At 43.4% G+C, this 21,686-nt stretch overlaps 1 protein-coding gene across 4 annotated transcripts in view; it reads right to left on the reverse strand.

Annotated features, from left to right (window-relative positions):
* The window catches only part of CDHR3 (cadherin related family member 3), a 62,223-nt gene that overhangs the window by 29,484 nt on the left and 11,053 nt on the right, over positions 1-21,686 (reverse strand). For all 4 annotated transcript variants that reach the window (XR_001597090.2, XM_016145873.2, XM_016145875.2 and 1 more), the window contains exons 2-6: positions 21,262-21,464; positions 15,786-15,951; positions 12,539-12,636; positions 4,286-4,380; positions 3,394-3,498 (exon numbers count right to left, since the gene is read on the reverse strand). Coding sequence is in view for 3 of the 4 variants with exons in the window: in XM_016145873.2 (XP_016001359.1) it covers positions 3,394-3,498; positions 4,286-4,380; positions 12,539-12,636; positions 15,786-15,951; positions 21,262-21,464 (667 nt within the window). In the remaining variant the exon portion in view is untranslated. The remainder of the gene's footprint in view (positions 1-3,393; positions 3,499-4,285; positions 4,381-12,538; positions 12,637-15,785; positions 15,952-21,261; positions 21,465-21,686) is intronic.

Genomic DNA, 21,686 nt, shown 5'->3' on the forward strand with positions numbered 1-21,686 from the left:
GGGCAGCACCAGCTCCTTAGGCTGGACTAAGCCCTCATGTCTATCATCTGAGAGACGCAGTTTCTAACTTGTTATATTTTAATTTGGTTACCTGAAGTGGGTTCTGTTAACCTCCAACAAGGGGATCTCCAAGACACCCGTGCCACTCTCACAACCTTGCCCCTGCTACTCCAAGTGTGGTCCTTGCATTTTGAACAGGCTCCTGGGTGGTACAGATCTCAGGCCCTCTCTAGCCAGTGGAATCAGGATTTGCATTTTCGCAAGATGTCTAAGGGACTGATGTGTACTTTAAAGTTTGAGCAGGACTATGATAAGGGATCACCAGAGATGACAATCACAGGTTTCAAGCTTCTCATAGGACAGACCCAGGATACCTTAGGAGGAGAATCCCCTCCCTCCTGCCATCTCATCTTCCCTAATACAGTGGTTCTCAACTGGGGACAATTATATTGGTTGTCATAACTGGGGGAGGGGGCTGCTGTTGCCATTCATGGGGTAGAAGCCAGGGATACTGCTAGACATTCCACAAGGCACAGGACAGCCCCTCTTCCCTCCCTTACCACCCCCCTGCCCCATCACAAGGAAGTTTCTAGCTCAAAATGTCATTAGTGCAGCTATTTAAAACATCTTGTCCTGCAGGCTCATCTGGTCCATGCTGGGTACTCCAAGAATCAGGATCCTCTGAAGGGGGCTATTGGTGAGGCTACTAGTAAATTCCAGCTCCTCAGGTAAAACATTCTCCCCTGGGCTAATGTGACATGGAGCCTAGAAGAAGATCAAATCTTTGATTTGTTTGGTTTGGGGATCCGAGACCCAAAAATAAATAAAATATCATTTAATGTAAGAGTGTTACCTTCAGACCACAGTTAAGCTCTATGCAAAGCACAAGTAAGCCAGGGGCCCTGCAGCCACCTGACAGGGTAACACTCTCATGCCAGTTACATCCCCGCACCTTCCCCCTACAATACGGGACCTGCAGAGCCTGGGCGATGGGTAGACAAGGACCAGTGGCCACACTCATGGGAAAGAGGATGAATGCTGGGTGATCGCAATGATTTCATAACTATGAATGAGTATTCAGTAAGTGCATAAGGTGTGTATACATTGCCAGGCACCAGGGTGAAAAGGACCGTGAGTAAATACAAAAGAAATGGGTAGAAGTGTAGAAAGACCTACCCGTCCAACTCTAAAACACAGTGCTTTGCAAAAAATAACAAGCATTGTGCTTACCATATAGAGAGTAAATATAAGTCCAATACTTTTACAATAAGTGCTTAACTTGAATAATAGCAGAATCCTGGAGTACGCATCATGAGTCCATAAAAAATTCAGATGTTTGTCACCACCCAGCGATAAAATGGCGAGACATTTTCAACAACAGAAATAATACTGGCTTTGGTTGTAGTAATTGTAGGACCTCAACAAATAGTATTATTTTTTTGGAAGATACAGTCCAAACCAGATGATCTACAAGTTCTACTCCTTGGAAGAAATTGTTTTCCCCTTTGTAACTCCATTAGCCGGCTTTCCCACTTCATAGACTGGGGGTGTGAAGAGGGCACTGCAGAATGCATCTGCTCCAGCCCCACAGCCATTCCTCCCTCTGGGGGTTACTGATGAATCCACAGTGCTGTGTGGGCCAATACTTGAGTCAGAATCAAGGCTTTGATGTCACAACTATTTATGAACTGCCTGGGCTGTGCTCCTTCAGGAACCTCTCTGCAGAAATGCACTGTGTCATTCTTCTAAGGGTAACATGGCAACAGGTGTTGATGAGAAACATTACACGGGAGTGCGTCTGCTGCTGTTCTCTCCATACCAACACCCGGCAACTGGCCTATAGACCATGTTAAAATCCAGAAGTTTCACAAACATGTGTTTTGCCAAATGGCACCAGGTTAGCCGGGGAATGAGGTGGCCTTAATGTCCCTTAATCTCAAAATACTTTTGCAAGCATTCTGCACAGTTCTGAGGCCCGGTTTTTGTTGCGGAGTCTCCTAGCCTGAATTTATTCATAGACAGCAATGCAGTTAACCCCAGGTGGCCAACTTTGCCAGTTTCCTTTTGGCTGGCTTCTGAGCCTACCTCAGCAATTGGGGTGAGCAGTCTCATACAGTCAGCCAGGCTGTTTGCAGATCATATGCTAGGTCAAAATCTCATCTTCCCCTCCTAAACCCTATCTCCGACAGGCTCAGGTCTCCTCTTTGTGCCTGTGCTGGTGTCAGGCACATTCCCACGGGCTGCTTCCACCAGGTTCACTTACCTTCCTCACCTCTGATAGATGTGGGAGCTGCCAGAAACAGCCAGGTCTCTTTTCTGGATTCTCCATGGCACGAAGGAACTTAGAGCACCCGGCAGACAGAGAGGATGACACTCTAAGAGTGGGTTTTACCAAGTCTTGACTGACGATGTGGGCTCCAGGATTCTGCTACTGTTAGTGTTGAGCACTCTATTATAAAAGTACCTGCCTTATACAGTATTCCCCCCTTATTTGTGTGGAATACATTCCAAGTCCCTCCAGATAGTATTGAACCCTATATATACTAATTTTTTTCCTATACATAAATACCTATGATGACGTGTAATTTATAAATTAGGCAATTTCATAGATAGAATTTTGTTTCTACCATAGATCTTAGCAACCCCAGCATACGATTTTTTTTTCTTTCCTTATTAAGTCAAAAACTTTAATCTTTTCACTTACAGAAAGTACTTTATAGCTTTCCTTTGGCATATCTGAATTGCCACCATCACTACTCTTGTGCTTTGGGGCCATTATTAAGTAAAATAAGGGTAATTTGAACACAAAACTGCCATTCCATGACAGTAGATCTGATAACCCAGATGCTACTAAGTGACTAAGGTGGGGGTAAGGGGACCAAATACAGCGTGGATATGCTGAACGAAGGGATAATTCACATCCCAAGTGGGATGGAGCAGACATTACAAGATTCATCACAGTACCCAGAATCATGTACAATTGAAAACTTATGAATTTCTTGTTTCTGGAATCTTCCATTTCATATTTTCAGATCACGGTTGACCCTAGATAACTGAAACCATGAAAAGCAAAACCGTGGCTAAGAGGGGACTACTGTATTTACCTTCTCCATAAGCCCTTGCACCAGGGGCGTCATGTCTTGCCCCACCCCCTTCCCACCATACCCACAATCCTGTGGTACAGGCGAAAGTTGGGGTATGGAGGCAGGGGGAGCAAAAGTAGAAGATAGAAGTCCAGAAGCTCAGGTAAAGGACACTGAAGATCTCGGGTCCCTTATCTTTTTTCCAGGCCAGAGCAGGGCACTGTCTTGTATTAAGTGTGTCTGAGGAGGCTCGGCCACCTGAGGGAGATAGGCCTGCAGCCCCTGGAGCCTTGACCGCACCCAGGCCTACCTGGTGAAGCGTGGGATTTCATCATTGATGTTCACGATGTTCACCTGCAGCGATGTGGAGGCTCTGAGCCCTTGGCTGTCTCTCACTTCCACGATGAGATGGTAACTGTCAGGGGAAGATCCCAAGTGCGGGAATCAAGATTTGCTGACACTACCTCAAAATGGGGTAGGAGGAGAGAGAATTCTGTCCCCTTCTGGCCATCCCACTCCAGATGCTCCTACAGAGTCAGATCTGCTATGTCCACCTTTCTTTCCCCATCTCTAAAAACCCCCTTCTGCAATTCTCACCCTGTAGTTGTTATTTACAGTCACTATCTCACCAAGAGGCTACTCATGCCCACTGTGTTGTACACTCCATCTCCATCGCTCCTCACATCACAGCAAAGTGTGTATTACGCCCGCGTGAGGAAACCGAGGCTCCCATAGATTAGTAACTAGCCCTGGTGTAGAGCCAAGAGCCAAACCTAGGTTGGCCCTCAAAGTTGGTGTGTTTTTGTCCTCATACCCTGGACTCTCCTCACATCTTTTCTCAGAGGCCTACTCACCTCCTCCACCCCGCTTTCATGTTAGCAAACAGCTCTGACAGCTGCCTCCCCAAGCCGACAGGGCATCTGAGGCAACCTCCAGATGCTTCAGGAGCCCTCTCTCACTCAGTCATTCTTCTTATCTGAAGATGAGGATTTGGGTTGGGGAAACAGGCCTTCCAGATAACTGCCTTATTTCCTATTCCCCTTTGGGGCTCGCTATCCACTGAACTTGGCAAGAAGGCAACAAATTGCTCAGGGCCCCTTACTTTCCCTCAGGCTGCACCATGCCTGCTCCTTGACCCTCAGATAAACGGACTTCGAGCAAGGTCATACTTCAAGCAAGGTCATTAGCTTAGCAAAGGCTACCTATTGTGTCCTGCTTCAAAGTCAAATTCTGTTGTGGAGAGGAGGGTACCATCAGCAGACATTCTGAAGCTCTTTGTGGTAGAAACTAGGAAATACTGAAAAACAAGGAAAAAAAGAATGTAACTAAACATACCTATGCATCTTTCCCCAGAAGACAAGTTTGTTCAATTTCCATTTTATATTCTTGGCTCATGGTACATTCCTGGTGTACAAGTCTAAGAATGGACAGTTCTCAGACTTACTGATTCTTAAATCAAGAAACTTCTAGATCTGTGGTCTGAGCCTCTGACCTTGATTGGCCACACCCTCATAAGCTGGTCACTGGATCCTGCTTCGATTACAGAGCACATATAAAAGGCCCCTGTCTGGTCATTCTACTTCTGGGTCCAGTCTCTTTAACCCCATCACCACATTCTCATTTCTGCTTCCCAAGACAATTTCTGGCTTTGATTCTATATTTTGGCTTTAACGAACACTATTTAAACATAGCTACCATTAGGTAATAGAGTGATACTACAATAAATGAGATTTGGTCTCTACCTTTAACAGAACTAACAGTATAGTGGGGAGCAAAAACATTCACGAGCATCATTCATTTTTGAGAGGAAATATTTGGGCAATGGCAAGAAACCCTCTTCTTCCACCCCCCAAATTACATAAGCACTTAGCAGCACTCAGAGTGTGACGTTTAGATCCCAAGCCCCAACCAACTCTCCCACTCACTGCATGGGCAGCAGCGGCCTAGGCCTCAGCTGCCTGCACGCAGAGCAATTCCATGTCTTTGAGCAGAGCCTTCTCTGTAGAGAATCCTCACATACTCACAGAGCTGAGACTAAAGCTGGATGCGATGGCAGGGTTTATAGACCTCAAGGTGGCATTTACTATACATGCTGAATGAGGATGACTTTCCACATGTGTTTGGAAATGCTCTAAGAGATAGGTCCCCATTTTCAGTCGGTCCCCAATAGTGTAAGGTCTTGGGACACAGAGATGACAGACAGGCCTTGCTCTCTAAAAGCTTCTTTCTGGTCAACTGAGAGAACATACAAAGAAGATGTGGGAAAGGTGCTCTGAGAGGGAAAAACAGGCTATGATAGGAACAAAGAAGGACTTGAAGGCCCATCAGGAATGTAAGAGTGACCAAACGGGACAGTTGAGTTAAGTGTTTTGGCCCTATAACCAGACAGCTGAATCTAAATCATGGTTCTGCCACTTTCCAGCTGTAAGAGCTTGTGCAACAAAGAGTAATAACAATAGGCATGCCCCATGGGAGGATCATGTAAAGTTCTAGAACAGTGCCAAGTGCATGGTAAACTTCAATGTCTATCAACTGCTACTGTCCAGTTAGAATGTAACTTCCAAGAGGGGAAGGGCTTCCTCATTTTCTTCACTGCTATATCTCTACTGCCTAACACATAATTGAAGCACAATAAATATTTGTTAAATGTTAAATGTTGGGGTTTTCTTCTTGCCTATTTCCCATCTGAGATCAGCAAGTCTACCTTAATCTTACCATCTTTTTAAAAATCTTTTAAAAAGCAACAACAACAAAAATCTTGCCAAAGTTTTTTTAAAATCTCTTTGAATTTGGTAATGCTAGTCTTGGTTATGAAATCTTCTCTAGTTTTGCCCTCAGTCTCAGCAAGAAAGAAAAAGTAAATAGCAGGAAATAGAAAGGGTAAAACTGCAGAAGTAGGAACATGGGGAATTTCTTCTTAATTTTATTAAGAGGCTGATTTCCTGGAATCTTAATTTTTTTCTTTTAGCGCAAGGCTAATTTCCTTTATCCCTAAACCTGCAAGCTTGTGTTAATGGGAACAGCAGTTTTGTACTTAGAAAGGAGATAATATCCATAGACTAAAAATATTGTGTCATGTGGCCATTTGCCAGCAACTCAGAAAGCTTTCTGTAAAACCTGGCATTCTCTCCCCTTTTAAAGGCTTGTTTAATCAAAGCTGCTCCCTTGATATTCATTCTTGGAAAACAGAAATTAAATAGAATGAAAAGCAACTGCAGCCCCTCTCTGCTCCAGTACTGGCTAAGAAAAGTCCTGAGTAATCAGATCAATTTGGTTAACAAATGCTTGTCACACAAGCTCTCCAGTTTCCTCGCTTGGGAATATTCCTTTACCACCATCCCAGGTTTCTCTATTTGCAGCCCCTTGGCAGCTGCGGTTTGCTCAGGACACAAAAGCTTCAGTGTGGAAGACAACGGGCCAAGCTTCCTGCCCCATTCACCCTCTATGGTGCCACTGGTGTAGAGAGGATGGAGGGTGAGAAGGAGCTGGCCCAGTTTCCTGAAATGTCAGGCTCCCTGGGGAGGGCACGCTACCTTCGGGCTGGCTCCCCCACTACATTTGGAGTCACAGGTGAATAATAATTCAACCTGCACCGGTTTGCAGCCATCAGTTGCTTTCAGGCCTGCAATGGAATTGAGCAACAAGAATTCAGCCTTCTAAGAATAGATCAGTCAAATTTTCAGAGTGAAGGAAGGACACTTATCCCCTCAAGTCCAAGGAGTATCCATGACTCTAAAAAGCACTGAGAACATGCCCCCAAACACCCACCCCGCAAGGGCTCACAGCCCCAGAGGGCTAACAGCACTGGGTACCATCTTCTGACTGGGCCATTGTAAGTTATAAATATGATGCCACATTTCTATTATATTTTTCAGTGTAAGCTGAATGTTTTATAAAAGCCTCAATTCTTCTTTTTCCCTATTCCATCCCTGTCCCAGCTCAGAGGTGGGAGGTGGGAGACAGGAGTGGGGAGGAAGGGAGCTTAGGAGGAAAAAAAAAAACACTACCATAAAAAAAAAAACAACAAAAAAAACAAAACAAAACAAAAAAAACCTACTGCAAGCCCTTAACTTGGCTCAGGCTTCTTCTATTGTGATATGTGGGTGAGCTAAGTGGGTTATAGGCAAGCATTTCAATGTTTTTAAAAGAGACACATTTATAAATGCAAAATGCTATAGATATGTCATCCTTTACTGATAAAGCTGCAGATCCCATCCTCTCTCATATTCTTTTTTTATAATCAGCCTGGGTCCTGTTCTTTGATTGAGGCTTCACTATTCTTAAGGGTAATCATCCCCATCTATTTGAGAAAGAGTCTCTCTCAATGTACAGTCATCAGTTGGTGATGTATTGGGAGTGGGAGTTGTCCAATACCACTGCTTTCTTCTTTCTTGAGCATTTTAACAAGCATCTGGTCAGAATGTGTTTTGCACAGACTTCAGTGGTGGTTCCTGAGCTACCAGGCAGGTGCCAGGGGGGCACGTGAACAGGTGGTGTGTATCTGTCTGTGTGTGATGGGGGTGGAGGTGCATGAAGAAGGGGCACTCTCACTCAAGAAAGGAGTGAGACACTAAAGACAGAGTTTTCCAGAACACAGTAGAAGGGGATGAGCAGGAGTTGGGTGAGAGACTTCAGTTCTCAGTAGAGTTACCTGGCCCAAGCAAGGGCCTCAGTTCTCTCCCTCATCCCAAAACAGGATGCTCAGTGGACCTGAAAACTCTCATCCCGGGGCTATTACTTTACTCCCGGGAAGATTAAAAGCACAACTTGCTGCCACTTCTTGGAGCCATGACCAAGATGGAGGCAGAGGGAATCACTTTCTGTTGCCCTCCCTGTAGCCCAGCTACTAGCAAGGTTCTTGCTCTTTTAATTGAATCTTTTGTCTGCCCTCATGAAGACAAAGCACATTTAACTTCATGCAAAAGTCCTGTCTTAATGGAAAGGCCAAGGGAAAGCCTCTTAATGGAGGAATTGCTGCACTAGATCACTTTGCCTCCAGCTGTGAAACTGATTAATTTCCTTAGGGTCCCGGAGCAGGAGGAGGCTGTGCAGCTGTCGCCCTAGCCATTTCCAAGCAGAAGTTGGGGAGGGAGTCTGGGGTGAGTGGGTGCAGGCCGGGCCTCACAGAGCCTCCTTCAGGAAGCAGAGAAAAAGGGCAGGGGGAGGGGGCCAGGGAAGAAATGATGGTAAATACAATTATTCATATACAGATCATCCTGTGCATCTTTGTATGCTGAGCCCACCATTGACATCTGACTCTGTGCTTCACCTGCACCCCCATCAAAGCACAGAAGGTGCACAGGGAAGGGGATCTGCTGCGGGATCTGAGCCTGCACCATCCTACACAGAGGCCACTAGTCACAGGCACCTACGACTACTGAACTTTTGCAATGTGGCTGATTTGAAAGGAGATGAGCTGCATGTGTAAAATACACAATAAGTCTGAAGAAAGGATCTAAAATATTACATGAATAGTTTTTGTTGATTATGTGTTGAAATAATATTAGTTCAGATATATCAAGTTAAATAAACTATATTAAAATTAATTTTACCTGTTTTGTTTTACTTTTTTAATGTAGCTACTAGAACATTTAAAAATTCATACAAAGTACTTCTTTCTGGCTCACATTCCAGCTCTGTTGGCCACTACTGGTCCCAGCAAGGTATGACCACATGCTCTTTAAATTTCTCTAAAAATAAGGAAGCAAATACCAGTGGCTTCTGTATTAGCCACAATTTTACATCTTCTATGGCACCGTCTCACGTCATTAAGCTGGCCAAGGGTTGTAGGATTTGTCATTTTAAAGGAGCTGGGGTTTCTGGAGATGTCCTATAGCTAGTTTTAATTTATCCTTCCTCCTCTAGTTGCTGCCACCAGCAGGGTGACTCCTGGAACTCATCAGGTAAGATGACAGGCACAAACCAAGCCTAAGTGGCTTTATGCACATGCTTTGGTGTTTATTAAAGTCTGTTTTTTTGTTCAGTGGTTCTCAAAGGGGGGAGTGCATCAGAATCACCTGGGAAGTGTGTATTCCAATGTAGTATTCTGAAACTGAATCCAGGAATCTGCATTTTTTAAAGCAGCCTGAATGCCCTCTGACCAGTGTTCCCAGCCTTTCTGACCAGAAGAATCCCCCAGAGTATTTAGCAAATACACAGACTCCCAGACCCACCAAATCCAAACTCAGAGAGAGACTTGGGAAGTTTGAAAACCGTGTCTTAAAGCAGCAGTTCTCAGCCTGGTCTGCAGATGAGATCACCTGGAGACTTTAAAAGCCTGATGCCTGGGCTACACCCTAGGCCAATCACATTAGACTTTTAGGAGGGGGACCCAGATATGTGTATGTGTTTTAAGTTCCTCTGGTGGTTTCAATCTACAGCCAAGGTTGAGATGCACAGGTCCAGTCAATAGCAAACTAGCCTATCTTTTTTCTCCTTGTACAGAGCAAAACTTGTCATTTAGCATCCCGAAGAGCCCAGAATAAGATGTGGAAGTACAAAGGTCACTGTATGTTACTTCCTAAACTGTTATTTCCTTTTCCTAGTCTGAGAAACGTTCGTTCTAGATTCTGTTCATTGTTCCTGCAGGCTGACTGTCGAATTTCTGTGCAGCTGTTCATTCCAGGACAGGTGTTAAATACTTCATTAACACTTTCTGCTGTAACTGGAATGCTCCCTCCCCAAACGACTCCTAAGGACGCTGCAGCAGGAGCCACAGTGGCAGCCACCCTGTTGCAGCTTCCACAACCCTGCAGCTGCTGTAGCTCTCTTTTGATGGCACATTTTCTTTTAAAGGGGCAACACCTGCTGCATTTGCTCCCCATCTGGGCAGCTTCCCTTCATCCGAAAGGAACAACCTGATCTGGGAGGTGTTTTTAAAGGAGCCATGACCTTGTTCCTTCTGCATAATTTGGAAATATATTAAAAAGGGAGATTTAAAAATAAATACTTTTCTTAGTTGAGATTCCTTCCACTCTGCTCCCACTGCATCCTGTACAAATTTTATAGTAATTACCTTATTGAATTATAATTATTTGGTGTATGCGTGAACATCTCCAATCTAGACTTCTTGAGATACAAAGATGGGTCTTACTCATCTTTGTATCCGAAGTATCTAATAGAAAGCGTGGCACATAGTGGATTCTTGGTAAATATTGAAACTGAAGTGAGGTATTATACTTGGGGTTGCTAACCTCATCTCCATCCCAAATTCTTTTTCCCCTGGTTACCATCAAGCAACAGTGGCCACAGGAGATAGTTCTGGGCAGTGAGAAATAAGCAGAAGTCCTCTGGGTAGGACTTCCAGGAGGGTCTTTGTTTTCCTACCAAGAAAAGGGACAGACTGGGCTGGCCTATTCCTTTCACCCTATACCTCTTCCTGTTTTCTTTTTTTTTTTTTCTTCCTCTTCCTGCCTGGAACTTAGAGGTAAAGGCTGGAGGTGTAGCAGCCATCTGTTAGGCCATCATCATGAGGTGAAGATAAAGAGGACAAATTAAATGTGCTCTGGATGGAAGAACAGAAAGATAGGAAGAGCCCAGGTTTTTGAGGGGAACTGCTGTGCAAGCTCTGCATCGCCTGCCTGTCTCCCTCTGGACTTCTTAAAAAATGTCCCATATCCTCCACTATGGTTAAGTTTTCTGTTATTTTCAGACAAACATATTTGTAACTAATATAGAGTATGTTATTAATAAGCATAAATTTGAAGCACCTAGTATGGTCCTTAGTACAAAATAGGGACCCATTAAGCATTTGTATATTCATTTTACTTATTTGTGCAAATAGAATCTTGAATAAAGGAGTTAAGTGTATCCTAAGAAGAACGAGTCATTGGATGTGAACCCCAAGAAGGAATTTATCTGCTGGGATGGACTCTCCATGGTCAACTACGGGTCCAAATTTTATAAAAGAGTCTACTGGCCATCTGCTGACAGAGGCCTCTTGCATATTCTGTGTAATAAGAAGAATCTCAGACTGAGCCTGCAACTTCCTGCACTGTGCTCCTGCCTTGACCCTTAGAAGACAGTTTCCAGTTTCAACTTTTACTCAATGGACTGAGACCTGCCCCCATCCAATCAGAACCTTGCAGCTATAGCCGTGTATCTTTACTGACCAATCAGAGCTCACAAAGCCGACCAATCAGGGCCGAGTAATTTGGACCAACAGAGTGTGCAATTTGGGTCACGCCTTTGCATAGTATTGGAGAAATCAGGAACCAGGGTGGGAACTTTCCCTATAAAATTCAGGCTTCCCTTTGTCTTCACAAAGCACATTTTCAATTTTTGCCAGAGGCTGCGTCTCCCCAGTTTGCAAACTGTTACCAGAAAGGACTCCCCTTTTTCTTTCCAGCGCCTTTTGAGTTTGTTAACAGTTGTTTTTGGTTTTTGACAGAAGGAATTTATTCTAATAATAACAGACTATTCCCTAACATGTGTCCAATAATTTTAAACAACTTTTTTTCAGAGCTTATATTGGTCCTGGAGTTTATTCCCAAGGCCAACTTCCTCGGGTTAGAAAAAGTAGTCGCCGCACTGAAGCTGCAAATCATGCAGCAAACGGCAGTAACAGCCTCCTGGTGTTAGCAATTCCCCGAGTGTCATATTTCAAGTATTCTCTCCTCTGTAAAGCAGGGTTTGCAGGAGTGTTGCCTGCTCCAAGGCTAGTCCAGTGACATTATTCTCTTCGACCTGGGCTGCCCAGCTGCAGTGGGTACCCACGTCCAGTCTGGTGGGCAGAGGTAGGCGCTGGGGCATCCTTGCCCAGGGACAAGCTAAGAGGCTTCTTCACCTGAGGTTTGATAGTTACAAGAGCTCCACTGGCAGCTCCATCAAAGGAAACTGATTTAAAAAGGAAAAGAAGAGAGATCAGTTGTCTCAAACTGAACCATGAGGCAACTCTCCAGGACAGAATCCCCTACTTTTCTGTATAGAATTCCTCTTTTTCTTCGGAATTCTTGGGACTCTCTTTTAATTTTTTTTTTTAACTTGGCTCCAAGCAGCTTAGCTTCATCTCTGAAAAGAAAGTATTAATGCCTGTCTTTACAGTATACAATTTATGCTTATTTAAAAAATATATATCTGGATTTTTATTACCTTAGAATTAAAAAAATATTGAGCAATTTCAGTATGCCAGGCACTGTGCTAAGTGGCTTTACGTGCATTCTCTAATATTTACAATCCCCTTACTGTGGTAGGTGTTATTTTTCTTCCATTTGACAGATGAAGAAATTGAAGCTCAGAGGGGTTAAGAATTTGTCCAAGATCACACAGAACCATGAAGCCAATCTGGGGTGTCTGTCTCCATAACCCCCTTACCCATTCCAGCCTCCTCTGTCCTCCATGCTTTGGAAGCATATTCCTCCCCTTGTCACTGCTCAGGTCCACCCTGTCAAGATGCCAGGCTCCTGAATCAAAAGCAAAGTGGAGAAGCCCTTCTCCATTTTAACAAGGAGACTTACGCTAAGAGGTATGTTTCGACTTGTGTCTTCTGGATCGAAGGCCTCAACCTGGTAAATGAATCCAGGGTTTGCTCCTTCCACTATGTAGAGGTCTTGACCTACACCCATGTCACAGTGAAATAAGAAGCATTTTATTAGATAAAGCAAACAAGGAATTCCAAAACCAGAGCGGCCAAAGGAAACCAGAGGAAACCAAACACAGCCAAGTAAACCAAGCACATTGGCACTGTGGGAAAGAGGGCAGCAATAATAAACACCATAAGGGAGACCATAGCCTACTTGCAGGAGTGGATTTGTTTATGAGAATTAAAAAAGTGCCAGGGTTGGCCAAGCTGGCATCAAGTCTTCACATATTTCCTCCAATGAGAGGTGACCGAGGGTACTGTTGTTTGGTGGGGGAGAGGAAGGTGATAAGAGAGTTGGAAAGTAACCACAAGTAGGAACATCCAGGGTGAGGCTGCCCCAAGTTCCAGATCCCCTTTCATGTGCAAATTCCTTCTGAACAGAGCTAAGGTCTCCCCTTGAAGTGCACTTAGCATTTTAGCAGAAATGAGTCCCTAAAATGAGAGGCCTTAAATAGAACAGAGAAGAGGTTAAATCAGAAGGGAGAGAGGGCTACAAAGGCTCAGGAAAGGGTATGAGAAACTGATTTCATCTACTTTGGAGTTCCTGGCTGTCAGGGGGAGGGAAAAGCAGGCAGTGTCACGTGGCACCACCAGCCCTCCCTGAGGGGCTGTCATGTTCTCTCTCTAGCATCTCTTTCTGAGAATCTCTCTGAGAGATGACTGAGAATGTTAACATTAATTCACTCTGTTTTGAGGCACTGTGCTGAGGACTTAACATATGTTCCTTCCTTTAATATTCATAACAGCTCTAGAAAGTAGGTATTGTAATTTTCTCCACTTTATAAATAAGAAAACAGGCTCAGAGAAGTATTGAGTTTGCCTCAGTTAGTAAGGAATAGAATCCAAATTTGAACCCAAGCCATCTTACAGCTGATCTTCAGCTTTCAGTCACTTTATCACTGATCATGCTTTCATTAAACAAATGTTTACTGATCTACACATTGGGCATACAACAGCTGACAAAACACAAAACACTGCTCTCATGAGCTTTCATTCTCGTGTGGAGATATTGATAATAAAATAAATGAGTAGAATGTGTGCACATTATTTAACAATATTGTGGAAAAAAAATCAGGGAAAGGAGTGTTGTTGAGTTGGGTTACATTGTGAAATAGAGTGCTTATGAAAGGTTTGTTGGCATTTGAACCAAAATTCTCAAAGAAATGTGGGAGAACCATAAAGTTACCGGGAAAGGGGCAGAGGAAAGAGCAAATGCCAAGATGCCGAGGTAGGGTCATGCCTGGAGTACTCACAGATGGGTGAGCAGGCTAGGACTGCTGGAGTAGAGGGGGTGACCAGGAGACATGTGAGAAATGACATGGCAGGGAGTGGGCGTTGTATGGGCTTGCCGATTTGCTGAGGCCTTAAGGAAACTCTCACTCTCCTTTGGAGTGAGATGGAAAGTTTCTTGCAGAGTTTTAAGCGAAGGAGTGCCTTGATTTAAGTGATGTTTAACAGGATCTCTCCGGCCGCTATATGGAGAATCAACAGCAGAGGGCAAGGGCAGAGCAGAGAGCCCAGTTAGCCAGCCACTGCAGCAACCCAAGTGAGACGTGACTAGTGGAGGTAGCAGTGGTGAAGAGGCTAGGGACAAGTAGGATTCTGCACAGATTTAGAAGGTGGCAAAGATTTCCTAATGGATTTTACCTTGGGTGTGAGAGACAGAAAGAAGTCAAAGCTGACTTCATTGTTTTGGTCCAAGCTACTGGAAGAATGAAGTTGCCATTAATTTAAATAGAAAAAAAATAGAGAAAAAAAATAGGAAAAGAAGCTTTGGGTGGGGATGATGGGCGTCAGAGGGGTGGAGGGGGAGTCAAGAATTTGGTTTAGGAACATGTTAAGTTTGAGATTTCATATTCTGACACCAATTCCAGTGTGTGTGTGTACAGGTGTGTGTGTGGGGGGGCGGTTCTTATACCATCGAGCAATTCTCTGGTGTCACCGATGCTTCTGACCCACCGGCTATAGATCTGAGGTTTCTACCCAACCCCCCCTCCCTGCACTTTGGGCTCAATTTGCTAGAGGGAATCACAGAACTCAAGGAAACATTTTACTTGACGACTGGTTTATTATGGAAGGATATAACTCAGGAACAGCCAGATGGAAGAGGTACATAGGGCACAGAGTAGAGAAAAAGCACTGAATTTCTAACTCTCCAGGCATACCACTCTGAATCTCCACCAACCTGGAAGCTCTCTGAACCCCACCCTTTTGAATTTTAATGGAGGCTTCAATACATGGGCATAATTTGATTAAATCATTGGCCATTGGTGATTGAACTCAGGCTCCTCTCCTGTAGTGGTGACAAGTGGGTGAGAGAGTGTATGTGGACAGGACTGAAAGTTCCAACCCTCCAAATAAATGATTGGCTCCACTGGCCACAATCACCATACTTCGGTGACCTAGGAGCATTTTAAATGCCACATCATTAACATAAGAAAAGATACCTTTATTACTCTCATCACAAGAAATCTGAGGGTTTTAGGAGCTTTGCATCAGGAATGGAGGAAGCCCAAATATATATATTTTTTATTATAAATCACATTACAGATGTCTATTAGTTATCCAAGTAGAGGTATTAGGTAAGACACTTGGATATTTGAGGCAGTTCAGGGGAGAACCTGAACGAAAATATAGACTTGGAGGTTGTTAGTATGAGTGGCATTCAAAGCCGTGAGCTTGGGGGAGATCATGCAGGAAGTTACCCTTCACTCTTATGTATATTGTCCCTACTCTGTGGCAGATGCTACACATACACACTGCCCTCAAGGCGTCAGCATCCATGGAGAGAATGAACAAGTCAGGCGATGACTAGTGTACAGTGATGAGCCTGATGAGCTTGGCCAAGTTCCTCCAAAACAATCCACTTGAGGTCCTGATCGATCCTCAGGACTAAGAGACTCCTAAGAGAAACTGTGGTGGTAAAGGGCTTTGTAAATTGTTGGGCACAGTTATTGGGAGTCCTGGGTTGGAGGACATTTTATTTATTCCCTGCTCATTAAGCAGCTGCCTTTTCCAGGGAAAGAGCTGCTTATTTATTTACTTTTCTGTTTTTCTCCATCCCCTAGGGTCTTCCCTGATGCCACCATCTGGGTTTCATTGCACACCCCAGTGTATCTTACCTTTGGCCAAATTGCCTAGAAACTGAGGCGGCTCATTCACATCTGTTACCTGGACAGTTAGGACCTGCAGGTCAGTGGTACCAACGTCATCCTTAAGGTAAATTTGCAAATCAAATATCTTTGGTCCTGTTTCAAAATCTAGTTGCTCCTTCCCAGTGGTGACAACCTAAAAGTAAATGCAGATTTCTTCGTAATCATGTGAAAGAGGCCTGCTTTGTGTGCTTGCATTTTGCAAAGGGATATTACTAAGAAGGAAGTAACCAGCATTCTGGAAACCATTTTTCACTCACTTTCAGAGGAACTGGTAGTTTGCCTTAGTCCTTCCAAACATAAGCCGCACAACCCTTCACTAAAGGGACTGCTGTGTATGATGCTGCTTTTCACAGGAAAGAAAAATATTCAAGAGAAATTCTGGTTGCATCAACTAGAGATGGAAAGCCCAAGAATTTAAAAACCTGTCTCTACTTTGGGTAGGCTCCTAGATGAGTCCTTTAACAACTCAAAATGTAATAGGATTTTCTCATTTTTAAGAATGAGATTCTACACTTTCCTGGGACTGCTATTAAATTACATCTTGACTCATCACTCTATTCTAATTTTCCTAAGGCCACTTCCAAGAATAAACAAGTGAAGTATACATCTGCAGAAATAAGGAATGATATTTACTAATATCAACTGCCTGTTTAGTTTTGTATGTGTGCCTTCCTATACTTTCTTCCAGTGTTGGAACATTGTCCTTGGCACTACAAGCATTTTGGAGACATGGGAGGGACACCAAGAACCAGGACCAGAGAGATATCACCAGAATCTAGATTTTTGCTAGCAGGAGCCCAAGTGGTCCATGTTGGGAGGGTCCTGTGGAGGCTAGGCTAACTGGAGGCCAGTCTGTGATCTCTAACATCTACATCCCTGTTGGTAAACTCTCAGAAGGCACAGAGTCTTTTGGGACATCAAGGATTAAATGCTTTAATTATGCTAATAGAAACTTTTAGTTATTAGTACAACTTGGGCCTGACAATGAGGAATTCAGTATCCTGTAGTGAGAAGAGCACTTAGGTCTGATTCTATTTCCACCGCTGAACTTCTGTGTGACCTTGGGAGAGTAAGTTCACCATTCCTTGATTTTGTTTCCTCATCATTAGAATTAGGTAAGTTAATTTTTGCCATGGTTAAACAGACATGTTATAATATAAAGTTATTATAACAAAGAGCTAGATCAGGGTACTATGGAAAATCAGAGGGAAGAGAGTTCATTGTAAGATGTGTTTAGTCAGAGAAGGCTTCATGGAGGAGGCAGTGAGTATCATGTTTGACTTTGCAAAATCTGGATTGGTTAAGAGAAGAGAAGACAGCCATCAATGTGAATGAGTGTGTGTAGTGGAGGGAGAATGTACGGAGGAGTGTTGTGAGGAAAAACGAGGTAGCCTTGCCTCCATCCACAAGCAAGATCAGCCTGATATACATAAACACAAGTGGAGATGACCCATGTCTATGGTTGGCATGTGGTAAATAAGAGGCAGTGTAACATAGGGCTCAAGAGCGTAGAATCTGAGCCCAGCCTTCCCATTACTTAACCTTCCTGTAGCCTCAGTTTTCCCATTTGTACAATGGAGATAAGAAGAGCATCTGCTTTATAGGGCTTTTGTGAGTATTAAATGAGCTAATCCATGGAATACCTAGATCACTGGCACTGAGCAAACCCTCAGCAAATGCTGCCTTTTATTATTAGATAGTAAAAACTGTTTAGGGAAGGTACTTTTACCAGAGCAGCTGCCTCTGTTAGGATGGTCCACTCTGTTTCCTAATTTACACCCTAGTTTCCTGCTAAGCTTAGAGTCCTCTCCTGAACCCCAAGCCTGGACAGGTCCTTTACCACAATATTACCTATTGACACCACCTTTCCTTTGGGATGAGATTTAATACCTCAGAGGAAGGAAATAGAGCAGTCAGAAAAGATCCAAAAATGTTATATCTTGGAACCAAAGGAATTGAGTTGCTATCAACACAAATGGAAAAGTTGTTTTTGTTCTTGTTGTTACCAGAATATATTAAATGTTTGCATGCCAGGCTCTTGCCAAGCCATTTTGTTAGGTATTTTATTTAATTATCACAACAATAGGTTAGTAGAAAGTCTCTTCATTTCATACATAAGGAGACTAGAACAGAATGGAGAAGGAACTGCAAAGGCCACAACTGAGAATGGGGGAATTCTTGATTTGGTTGCGGGCAATCTGGCTGCAGTTTTTGTGAAAGGCAGTAAGTTTGGTTTAAGGCATATTAAATTTGAGGTCTTTCTGGACAAGGCTGAGCATATTTACAGGTCCACAGTGCTCATGACAGTAGATGAGAATAGAGAAGAATCATCCTCAGAGATGGGTAAATGGAAGAAGGGCAGACATGGCCTCCACTTGACCTCAGAGAGCTCCAGTTTTTATGCTACCGAGCCCACTGTCACACCTCCCTGGCTTCTCAGAGCTATCCTTCTTGGTTCTGCTCCAGGAGAAAGCCCTTTGACCAATTATCAGTCACATGGACCAATGAGGCTCTAGCATCTCTCTTGCTGGGCAATAGTGAGCCAGCAGTGGGGGAGGGGGTGGTAATGAGCGAGGGCTCTTGGGGCCAGCCTGCCTGATCTCAAACCTCAAGTCAGTCGCCAATTAGTTATGTTAACTTGGGCAAGTTGCTCGACTTCTCTGTGCCTCAGTTTCCCCACCTTTAACATGCATATAATAGTACACCATTTCATAATATTGTTATAAGGATTAAATGAGTGAATTTACAAAATGTTCAAAGGAATTCCTAATATATGGTAAATGGTTCATAAACATGAGTTCTTATCATCATCATCATCATCATCATCATTATTCTCATTCTTATCCATCCTCCTCCCCTCCCACCGCAACACCACCAGAAGTCTCAGCAGCTGTGTCTGAAAGCAGAGAGGCCTGGCTTCTGTCATGATTAAAGGTCACCTTCAGAAAGCTCTGCACAACTGAATCCCAAAGCCAACACTGACCAGACCTCTAGGCTAGAGGCCCAAAAACTTCACTGCAAGATTCATTATCCTGTAGAGTGTCAAGGCTGCCCAAGGAGGAGCCACTTCTCCCATGTTCTCCCACAGCCATGGCCCCATCCTAGTATCAACTGCAGACTGTGGTACCAGGAGGGCACCAAGACTGGGACAGTATGGTGAACACTTGAACCTAGATCAGTTGAAGGACTAAGAAATTCACCATTTCTAGAGGTCAGGAGCAAGCTAGAATTATTTCTTGACTGACAGCTCTGCTTGAACTGCATGGCGTGTGGGAAAGCTATGTTCCATAGAGAATGACTTGGGGGCTCACCAAAACAGCAGCAGTTATGCATAGCAATGCAGGAGAAAGAGCCTAAGGTTAGGAGTGAGAAGACCTGAGTTAAGTTTTTATTTCATCCTTTATGGCTATGTGATCTTGGTGTGTCTTTGTTATCTTTTTTCTAAATTAGAAATAAAAAAAATTTAAATGGTGATAATATCAGTTAATAGTTAACAACCAAGTAACAATCAAGCTATGAATGTGCTTTGGAACCTCTGCAAATTTGAAGCAGTATGATCACCATTATCAGTAAAGGAAGTATATTATAGAGGCTGAGAATGAGAGCTCTCAAGTGGAAACAACCCAAATATCTGTTAACTGATAAATAGATAGACAAAATTCAGTACATCCATACAGTGGAATATTATTCAGCCATTAAAAGGAATAAAGTACTGATCCATGCTACGACATTTTATGCTTATAGGAAAGAAGTCAATCATAAACAACCATATACAATATGATTCCATTCATATGAAATGTTCAGAATAGGTAAATCCATTAAAACAGAAGGTAGATTGATGGTTGTCAGGGACTGAGGGGATAGAGGCAGAGAAATGACTGCTAATGGATTCAAGATTTCATTTTGGAGTGATTAAAATATTCTAAAATTAGATCGTAGTGATGGTCTGAGAATATCATAAAAACCACTGAACTATACACTTTCAATGGGTAAATTGTATGCTATGTGAATTATACCTCAATAAAGCCATTTTCAAAATATGGTGAGAGCTCTGAAGTGAGACTGCCTGGATTCCAATTTCAGCTCAGCTACCTAACAGCTTGTAAACCCAGGGCAAGTTATTTAACCTCATTGTTAAATTTTGCTTCATGTTACTCATCTGTAAAGAGGGGGTAATGACACAAATAAAATTACAGAATAATACAAATAAAATAGTACAAATAAAAATTGAGAGTAAACATGTGTAAAGGATGTTCAACTGTGTCTGGCATATACTGCATGCTCTCTAAGTGCAAGTGATTGGCAAGGCTTATAGAAACAGACTAGCAACAGCTGTTAAAGAAGATGCAGATGTCATGGGAACAGGTAGATAGGGCAGATAAGTCACAGAACCAGCATCTAGGACCTGGGAATGTACACTGCATGCTGAGGGGAAGCTACCTGAATGTGTGCTCCTTACCTGAAGATCTACCTCTTGGGTGCTGAGAATACCAGACGCTCGAGCTCTGGCCCTTAAGTCATGGGTTCCACAGAGACTCTAATGATCAGCTGGGTTTTAAAAAATCCAGTATGTACAGCAGAGAGGCAACCATGCCTAGGCCAAGCAGGCTGATCCCACTGGGTCCGACCAAAACCTCACAGTAATGGCAGGCAAGACCAGGGGCAGGGCTGATGATAACCATGGGAGGTTCTTATGCCAGCTGAGGAAAGGGTGGAGGTGGGGGACAATGAATTATAAGTAGGTCCAGACACCTGGATCCTAAAAACATCCTTAGAAGCCCTCTGAAGTTACTAGTGGAAAACATGCAATGATCAGATTTGTCCTGCCTAAGAAGGATGAAAACGTTGGAAAGATTCAAATGACAAACTAGAAAACAGAGCAGTGGTGTCTTGGCTCTTGAATGTGGATGATTGGGTCTAAATTATCCAAGAGGAAACATTCACAGAGTAGGGCTGGACATTTACACTTATATTTTTACTAAGGGTGTGTTCTTCCATATTAAATAAGTTTCCTCACAGATTTCCTTCTGAACAATTCATAGTAAGAATCATAAAAAAGCAAAATCACCAGACACAAGTTTATTAGGGTCTGGCCTTTAAGAAGATCAATATTCAAACTATTCCACACAAAGAATCTAGTTTCTGTCAGCACACCTAACACCTGATATCATGAGAAGGTGGTTGGCAATAAGAAACAAGCCTTTTATTTGTAACAAACTGAGCATAATGTTCAGTTGGACTGGATTAAGTAGAGAAAAAGGTTCAAGGGCTAGAAGGGCATCTAGCACAAAAGGTTTGAAGATGCCCCAAACAGGACTTCCGGATCTTACAAAAGGGAATATTAAAGAGGAGGAAATGACCACTGACCTAGAATCACACCTGCCCTTCATCTTCAAGACCCCTCTTTGCAGATAGCTCCCATTGAGAGTAAGATGGTACTTACCTCAAAGTCAGTGTCTGACAGCCGGTTCACCCTGAAGGCTTCGGTGAGAGGATTTGAGTTGATTATTAGGGGAAACCCTGAGATCACAGGTGACAGTGATGCTGATAATTTCACAGAAAACTTGTGCACTGAAGTCTCAGGTGGAGCATTCTCTGTTACGTTGCTCGTAGCAGGTAACTGGATTAGGTGTAGTGCCTCACTTCCTATAGATTTTAAAAAGATGGAAAATGACATGAACACAAGTCTTGTGATGAGAACAGGGACTTAACAACTTGTTCTGTGGCTTTAACTTGTAGCTAGGAGCAACGATGGAACCTGGTCACTCCCCAAGAACAGATTCTCTTGCCAAGAACTGGAAATGGGAATGCGAGATCTTCTCAGAGCCAGGAAAACCACCACCACCAAACAACCATGAGCTCTGCTTC

Source organism: Rousettus aegyptiacus, unplaced genomic scaffold, assembly GCF_014176215.1.
Source record: "Rousettus aegyptiacus isolate mRouAeg1 unplaced genomic scaffold, mRouAeg1.p scaffold_m13_p_13, whole genome shotgun sequence".
NCBI classification, from domain to species: domain Eukaryota; kingdom Metazoa; phylum Chordata; class Mammalia; order Chiroptera; family Pteropodidae; genus Rousettus; species Rousettus aegyptiacus.